Source organism: Elaeis guineensis, chromosome 3 (assembly GCF_000442705.2).
Source record: "Elaeis guineensis isolate ETL-2024a chromosome 3, EG11, whole genome shotgun sequence".
NCBI lineage: Eukaryota > Viridiplantae > Streptophyta > Magnoliopsida > Arecales > Arecaceae > Elaeis > Elaeis guineensis.
In genome coordinates, this window is record NC_025995.2 from 110759872 (window position 1) to 110768605 (window position 8734).

The window sequence follows — 8734 nt, forward strand, 5'->3', positions numbered from 1 at the left end:
CTTTTATTACATGCAAGTGGATAATGATGATGTTCAGGATGATGATGATTGCAATTTCATCCAATTTTTTCTATAGGCTGCTCAGACAAAGCTGGAGAATCATGAGTTGGAAACTTTGGCCTTGATGGATGAAATAAAAAAGTTAAATTCAAACCTGGCTTCTGTGAAAGCTAAAGTTCTGTCATATGAGAGGGAAGCCAAAATACTGGAACAAGAAAAGAACCATCTCCAAGAAAAGTACGTTGCTGAGTGCAAGAAATTTGATGATGCAGAAGAGAGGCTCAAGGTCGCAGAAAGGGATGCAAAGAGAGCTACTGAGTTGGCTGATACCGCTCGGGCAGAAGTAGTTGCTGCTCAGAAGGAGAAGAGTGAAATGCAGCAGTTGGCAATGGAAAGATTAGCAATAATTGAAAGAGTTGAACGACAGGTCGATAGCATGGAGCAAGAGAAAGTGAAGCTGATGGATGAAGTGGAGAGGTTGCGTCAATCTGAAATGGATGCCATATCTAAGGTCACGTTACTTGAGAGAAGAGTTGGTGAGAGAGAGAAAGAAATAGAGGATCTATTGAGTCGGAGCAACGAACAAAGGTCCAACACAGTCCAAGTCCTTGAGAGTCTTCTGGCTACAGAACGTGCAGCTCGAGCTGAGGCCAACAGCAGATCAGAGGCCTTGTCTTTGCAGCTACAAGCTACTCAAGGCAGACTAGATGCACTCCATCAAGAACTGACATCTGTTCGTCTAAATGAGACCGCACTTGATAGTAAGCTTAGGGCTGCTTCTCATGGGAAACGGTTAAGAGTAGATAATTATCCGGGCACAGGATCTGTCCAAGATATGGAGGTTGATGAAGGGTTGGTGAGGGGTAGAAAGAGATCTAAGAGTACTACAAGCCCTTTAAAGATTACTCAGACAGAAGATGGTGGTTCTGTTTATAAAGGAGAAGAAAATTACACCCAGAGCCAGGAACATCAAGAAACTGAATCAGATGACCATACAAAGTTCACAATTCTGAAGCTGAAGCAGGACCTCACTAAGCATGGGTTTGGTGGACAACTGCTGCAGCTGAGGAATCCTAACAAAAAGGAGATTGTTGCTCTTTATGAGAAGCATGTCCTTCAAAAGTAGCTCTTCATCATGTAACCATCTGGTGACTTGAGAGAGCATAAAATATGTGCGTGGTTTGTTCGCAGGGTGTGGAATCATCTAAACTAGCACAAATTGCTCCGTATACAGATGTTCTGTACTTACAGAGCCCTATATATTTTAAGGTAAGCGCCATTTTCATGTTTGTAATGCTATCATGTCATCATTGAGTTCATACTAACTTGCATACTGTTGATTGATGGTTCATTTCTTTGTTTAGGCATCTGTACAGAAGTATGCTTGTGATTTTTCCTGGTTGGTTTCTGCGCATTTGAAAGGGAACAGTCTGTTGATTTTAGTACATACTTTCTCATCTACAGCCATGTTAAAATTTCAGCTAGTCCGTTTTGATGTATGGAACAATGACATGATTCATGTAAAACAAATCTTGGTATGCGACTCACAGCAGCTTTCCCACTCCCTTGAGTGAAAGTCTTGGTGCAAAGACACCCTAGTCGCCAAATGTTCTGCTGTATTAGCACCATGTGATAATCTCACTAGTCACCCCATACAACAAAAAAGGGAAAAAAAGGGTTTGATTTGAGCTTAAATGATGTGCTTTTCTGACCGTGTGCCTTTTCTGTTTTATTATATTTTTAGTGATCCATAGAATTATTTTAAATTTATGGAGCATTTAATTGTGCTCAACCCATGGATACGTTATTTTCCTTCAACTGAAGGTGGATCCTTGGCTTCTTTATCTAATAATCAGTGGCCTGGTTAATCATGCCATCTATCAGGCTAATAGTTACTTTCTAATTATCTAAGCATTTGATCAATGATTAAGACTTAATAGCAGCTGTTCCATCTTAGACGGCAGTTGTTCCTAGTGAAAGTGGGAAATGTTCCAGAGCTTTCATTTTGGCAAAAAAGAATGCCATGACACTTCAGTCACAGGTATTTGAATGAGTTCGTAGCAAAGTTCCCTGCTGGATGGATTTGTTTTCCCTGAAGAACAGCTCTATGGGGATTACAGCAGCTCCAATTACAGTGCTTAGTTTGCAATAAAACATTGTAACCACGACGATGAGTTGAAAGGTACAACTTTGGATACCTTGAACTGAAGTAGAGTACAAGCGTGGAGTTCTCATTATCTGGATGTTTTAAATGCCTTGCATATAACCTTGGAACCTGTAAGCCGTGAAGAGGTTTCCAGCATTCAATCAGTGATCATTTAGAGTTTTAAAACTGAAAAGACAAATGGCTTTAGTGGATAAATTGTTGCATTTGAGAGGCACCGTTATACCAAATCTATGGAAAGTTATGGAGGCGTGTGAAGTTTAGACTTCCTAGTAGGATCCTGAGTTGAAGTAATCTTTTCCAATGGAATCAAACACAAAATCTGGGAAGTTCTTTTGGTCTCCTTCGCTGATATGGTAAATGGTTGTGTACATAGAGTAGGAGTGAACATATTTTATTAATGCTACCAGGGGATGTTCTTTAGTGCCCTCATGGTGGAGGCTAGGGCGGCCGTTCATATCTATGTCGAGCAATTTGCGCGGTGCACGAAACCACGCACCGCGCGCGATGAATTGATGTGTGGGGTCTGAATTTTTTTTTTTCGCCCTCTTCGGTTTTGTGTGTGATTCAATCACCGTGGTGCGCGATTTTCGCACGGTGCACACAGAATTTCGCTATGTCTAACGTTTGACTCAGGTTCTTTGGGCTTAATAGATATCATTTACAGTGATTAGACGAGTCCATTGTCTCTGTCCATGCTGTTATGAAGCAGAAGCAGCCCAACAAAGCTGCTCAGAGAAACGTGATATTAAACATGTGCAAGTCTTGCAGATCGAATGGCTTCAAATTTGTGCATGACCTCTGTGATGCAGTAATTTTTTTTGCCTCTGGAGCTTAGCCTCTTTTTTTTAATTATTTTTATTTTAAAATATTAGTTCCTTGATCATACTTATTAACAAATTGACAAAACGCTTTTGGAATGTTTTTAAATAAAAAATAAAAACTACTAACTCTTGTACCTAAGAAGCAGCATTATGCAAATTTTTGGGGCTCTAAGATGAGTATGATCAATTTTCATGTCAGAAGGTTTTCTTTCATTGATTATTTTACTTCGGCATTGTTGACCCCAAGAACCAGTGCCAAAAGCAAAGATTGACTGCCCAAATCATCCATAGACTTTCTATGATGCTCCATAATGCTGCTTTTAAGTCGTATGGCTTTATGATGAGCATGATCAATTTTTATGTCACAGGATTTTCTTTCAGTGTAATTTACTTCACCATTGTTAGCCTCAGGAGGGAGTGCCAAAAGCAAAGTTTGACTGTCGAAATCATAGACTTACTAAGGTGCTCCTTAATGCCGCTTTTATCAGAAGAGGAATTCTCCCCGCCTATTCCACTGCGGCCACTGTCATGACAGTGATGTCCTCCATCCTTCACATCTTCCTTCCATCTTAAAACTCAAAACCATTCATTTACTAGTTGATTCGTTCCATGGATCAGATTCGTCCGTATCCCATTTCAGTTGTCATGAATTAGGTTCTGATAGCTGAAAGGGCACTGATATCTTTTCCTGTTATTCTACCATCCTCTTGCTTTCTAGAAACATACCAACAAGAACTATTTCAACCATCAGCACTCTTTTGAACAACTTCGGCATCAATGCTTCGATAGGACCCTCAACCTGCTCGGCGTTCTATCTTCAACTTCGCTGGGCCATATCTTTCTCTATCCAAGCAAACTGTCATCCAGCTAGTTCCTGATTTAACATTGTCTCACGATCACTTACCTTAATTAGCATCATGGTTAAAACCACGGTCTTTTTCCTTCCAAGCTTGTCTCTGTCTGGCTTCGGAAAACAATTTATGGGCAACCACCACCTGTACCTTCCATATTATTACTCTGATCTACCAGATCATACCGCCCTTAAAACCTAATACTAGTTTCAAGAACATACAATTTAGTTGAATATTTTTTGCAAAGTGGGAGGTGGACATATCTAAGGGCATTTTGACATGTTGCATAGCCAGTTATCAATTTACCAGCAACAGGCAAGGATAAAATAGATTTTAGGACTAGCCCCGGAATCTAGGCTCTCGGTGGGAGTAAGAAAATTGCCTAGATATACTGCAGAGTGCGGACCATCTGGCATTCTAGAAATTAATGAGGTCCATAGAGCAATTCCCCCTAATTTATATAGCTGTCTTCCAGATAGCGATGTAACATACCTGTAAGCTAAAGTAACTGTAATATCTCAGGGTGAAAGTGAATGCCATTCCAACTCTTTCACACATGGCGTCATTCAAGAATTCAAACAGATTGTACAATCTAAGGTTGCTTAACACTTGACTGGTGGCACGAATCCTGTGCCAGCAGCAACCAGAACAAAGTAGCAAATAGCATGATGCCTAAAGGAAGTGCTTTTTTTTTTTTTTTTTTCCCCTCCTTCAGAGCTCCATGAGCTACAAGAAAAGGAGCATACGGAGAATCCGTTCACAATATTTCTTACCTGCCTCATAAGTCTTCCACCGGATAAGTTGAATCACTTTCCTTGAAAGCAAATTACAGAAAACTTGGACGGAAACTGAAATGAAGCTTCCCAACATCAGCCAGGATGAAAAGCCTTCGTCTTCAAACAATACTCCCCTGATCGGATGCGATTTCGTAGTAGTAGGGGGAGAGTTTTCCATCCCTCTTCTCGGGCTTAGCCTTGTCGGGACTCACTTCCAGCAGCATCTTCACCACCCTTCTCATAGAAGGGCGGTTGATGGGGAGAGAACTGGTGCAAAGAAGGCCTATTTTGAGGACCTTTTGGATCTCCTCCATGAAGCACACATCAAGCTTAGGGTCGATCACATGTTCCACACCCTTCTGATCTACTGTGCCGCATACCCACTTCACCAGGTCCTTCTCCCCAAACTCTGGATCCACAGGGAGTCTCCCTGTCACGAGCTCCAGAATGACGACACCGAAGCTGTATATGTCACTCTTCTCATTCACCCGAAGAGTGTAAGCATACTCTGCAATACATCAGAAGTTAGTATGTGAAATCTGCAACATAAAAGTTCTAAGGCTTTAGTAGTTGACTAAATATATGCATTGAGACAAAACACAAGCGTTGAAGAGTAAGGCACGGGCAGAGACAATTAGACTTTTTCCCAGAGAGAACACGGGCAAGTCTTCCAACCATACACATGGAAATAAATTGGCTTTCCACGAGATAAGAAAAGTAGACTATGGCCTCAAGTTTTATGCAAATCAGATAAGAACGGCAGACAAGTAATCTTCAACTACAGAGCTTAAACGAATCTAAACGAAAAGAACAGAAAAAATTAAAAAAAAAAAAACCTCTTCCGTCTAGACTAGTGACGCAAATTTCTGAAAGTTGTCAAGACTAAAAGCTCAAGATAAGGAGAGTAATCAGTAAGAATAAACTGCATAGAGAAGAAAATATGAAACATATATATCAAAACATAAAAATCTGTGGATATAATAAGGTAGTATTACCGAACAAGACAGCAGTTAGGAAGTATAGAATAGATTGCAGATATTGCCTGCATAATACTGTCATGGGAGGATAGAAATTAACAAATATATCCAACAAAAGAAGAATATATAGAAACATGGATCGAACAAACCTGGGGCGATATATCCACATGAACCCGCAATAACTGACATAGATTTTGGCCCCTTCCCGATCGCTTCCACTGCCTTTGCAACCCCGAAATCTGCCACCCGTGCTCCAAACTCCCCATCCAACAGGATGTTGTTCGACTTCACATCTCTATGCACGATCGGTGGCACACAATCATGATGCAAATAGGAGAGCCCCTCCGCCGCATCCACTACAATCTTATACCTCGTCGGCCAATCCAGAAGCCCTCCCTTGCTGCTGTGCAACATGTCCCCCAAGCTTCCCTTTGGCATGTATTCATAGACCAAAAGCTTGCAATCCTTGTGGGTGCAGCAGCACCATAGCTTCACGATGTTCTTATGCCTGATCTTTCCCAAAGTCGCAACCTCCGCTTCGAAATGGTCATCAACTATCTGATTTTCTACATTGTCCGCATCCCTGTTCGATGCTCCCCAGAGTTTCTTCACCGCAACTGCCTCTCCATTGCTGAGGACCGCCTTGTATACCTTCCCGGAGGCCCCGCTGCCGATCACGTTATCTTCGTCGAGGCAGTCCAGGATCTCATACTCACTGAATCCTAGTTTGTGGAACGAGGTCAGCGTCCACTTAGACTTGTCCATTCCCAGCTTGGACCTCCGGTAGTTCCGATACCTCCAGTAGAACCACGCCACCCCAACGACCAGGACCAGCGCCGCGAGAATGAAGATCGCCCAGAGCAACCAGACGAAACCATGGCGAGCCCTGCTTCCCTCCGAAGCAGGGCACAACCCCGACAAGTCCCCACACAGTCCAGGGTTGCCTAAGAAGCTATTGCGGTAGACTTGGTTCGCAAACAAGGGAGGAAGAGATCCCGACAACTGATTGTTGGATACGTTAAACTGGTTGAGCTTCAGGTTCTGCAGTTGGACAGGGATCTCGCCGGTGAGCATGTTGTTTGAGAGGTCGAGATAGTTGAGCACCGGTAGGTCGCCGAGCTCCTGCGGTATCCCACCGGCGAGGTCATTATAAGCGAGGTTCAGCTCGCTGAGCTTTTTCCATGATTCGATTCCTCTGAGCAACTCTCCGGAAAGGGAATTGTTGCGGAGGTTAAGCTGGCCGAGCTCCGCCAAGTTGCCAAGCGACGACGGCAGGGGCCCCGTCAGCCGGTTGTTCGACGCGGAGAACTCATATAGCTTGCACAGAGCTCCCATTTCCGATGGGATACCGCCACTGAACTGGTTATCGGAAATGACGAGGTTGGAGAGGTTTGCCGCGTTGGAGATCACCGGAGAGATCCCACCGGAAAAGGAATTATTTTTGAGCTCGAGAAGCCAGATATGGGGCAGGCCCCACATGCCGGCCGGGACCTCGCCGGAGAGCCGGTTGTTCGTGAGTCGGACCCGTGTGAGCGTCCGGCAGCGTCCGAGACCCTCTGGCAAGCTCCCGCCGAAGAAGTTATCGATCAAGAGGAGCTCCTCGAGCACGCCATGGTCGCAGATACCCGCTGGGATCTCCCCAGAAAGCAAATTGTCGGAGAGATCAAGAGACACCAGACGGGAGCTCTTGCCGAAATCCGCCGGAAGCGAGCCATCCAGCCGGTTGCGGAAGAGCTTGAGATCAACGAGGTTCGAAGCGCGAGACAAGCGGGCGGGGATGCTGCCGGTGAGGTGATTATCGAAAAAGTGGACGCTTTCGAGCAGAGGGGCGTCGAAGATGTCCTCGGGGAGCGGACCCTCGAGCTGGTTCATGGAGGCATCGATCTGACGGAGATTGGCGAGCTTCGAGAAGCCCGAAGGGATGCGCCCGGAGAGGGAGTTGTGATATAGCTCGATCTGGACGACGCTGGAGAGTTGGGTGAGGCTCGGCGGAATGGGTCCAGAGAGGGAGTTGGTGGAGAGGTCGAAGTTGGTGAGGTTGGCGAGGCGGCCCAGTTCGGGGGGGATTTCGCCGATAAGATTGCAGCTGGCGAGCCAGAGCTGTTCGAGGGAGTGGAGTTGGGCGAGCTCGGCGGGGATGGGGCCGGGAGTGAAGGGGTTGTAGGAGAGGTTGAGCTCGCGGAGGGTGGAGACATTGGAAAGAAAAGAAGGGATGGCGGAGTTTAGGAGGTTGTTGACAAGCGAGAGGCGTTCGAGACGAGGGAAGTCAGCGAAGGAGGGAGGGATCGGCCCGGAGAAGTTGTTCGACGACAGGTCGAGGTAGAGGAGGGCAGGGAGGGAAGCGAGTGCGGCGGGTAGGGGGCCGACGAGGTTGTTGAGGGAGAGGTTGAGGTGGGAGAGGGAAGAGCAGGGGCGGAGGGAGGAGTCCAGGAGGGAGGAATTGATGTAGTTGTTGGAGAGGGAAAGGGAGGCAAGGGAGGGGAGGCGGCAGAGGGCGGCGGGGAAGGGCCCGACGAGGTTGTTGGCGGAGAGGTTGACGGAGGTGACAATGGGGTCGGAGGAAGGGGTGAGGGGAGGGGAACAGAACACGCCGGTCCAGTTGCACGGGGTGGCGTCGCGGGGGTTCCAGTCGGCCAGCGCATTGCCAGCGTCGTCCAGGCCTCGCTTGGCCTCGAGAAGATAGAGACCTTCTTGGTTGAGAGAGAGAGAGGTGTTAAAAATATGGAAGAAGAGAGAGAAGACAAGAACAAGTCTCATGGTGGAGAGTCTTGGAAGCTTGGTTCTAGCTCTCTCTCCCCCTCTCTGTGAACGAGTTCAGGTGCAGTCAAGGACTACCAACCATACGAAGGTGGGTGGTGTTTGTGTGTGACAGAGAGAGGGGGCGGGGGCGTTGTTGGTGGTGGGGATATGTTATTTGGGCTGTCGACAAGAGAGCGGTTGCAGGGGCCATCCGGCCGTATCATCGGTGCTAAAAGGGCGAAGAGGAGGAGAGTGGGGTCAAGTGGGGCGGCCAAGGGCACTTACGCGTCACTACGTGAGCTTGAGAAATTTTTAGATGCTTGGGATGGAAATTGGTTTACCGACCACTAAAAATGAGAGTACTTAATTCTTAGAAGGGATTGTTCTTGTCAGGAGAGCTGAT

At 46.1% G+C, this 8734-nt stretch overlaps 2 protein-coding genes across 2 annotated transcripts in view; one reads left to right on the forward strand and one right to left on the reverse strand.

Moving 5' to 3' along the window:
- LOC105040953 (uncharacterized) overlaps positions 1–1695 on the forward strand; it is a 29291-nt gene extending 27596 nt beyond the window's left edge. Inside the window, exons 14-15 of the mRNA XM_010917720.4 lie at positions 77–1269; positions 1365–1695. Coding sequence (XP_010916022.1) covers positions 77–1126 — 1050 coding nt within the window. The 3' untranslated portion in view covers positions 1127–1269; positions 1365–1695. The remainder of the gene's footprint in view (positions 1–76; positions 1270–1364) is intronic.
- A 2668-nt stretch (positions 1696–4363) lies between these two features.
- LOC105041524 (uncharacterized) lies at positions 4364–8507 on the reverse strand. The gene is made up of 2 exons (XM_019849432.2): positions 5742–8507; positions 4364–5123 (listed from the first exon to the last, which is right to left on the reverse strand). Exons 1-2 carry the CDS (start codon positions 8347–8349, stop codon positions 4735–4737), a joined length of 2997 nt encoding a protein of 998 aa, XP_019704991.2. The 5' UTR covers positions 8350–8507; the 3' UTR covers positions 4364–4734.
- Positions 8508–8734: the final 227 nt, after the last annotated feature.

Excerpts from the sequence above, each read along its gene's own strand:
- LOC105041524 (XM_019849432.2), bottom strand. The coding sequence starts at position 8,349 with ATGAGACTTGTTCTTGTCTTCTCTCTCTTCTTCCATATTTTTAACACC. Across the intron at positions 5,124-5,741 it reads ATGTGGATATATCGCCCCAG|AGTATGCTTACACTCTTCGG; the intron begins GTTTGTTCGATC and ends GATGTATTGCAG.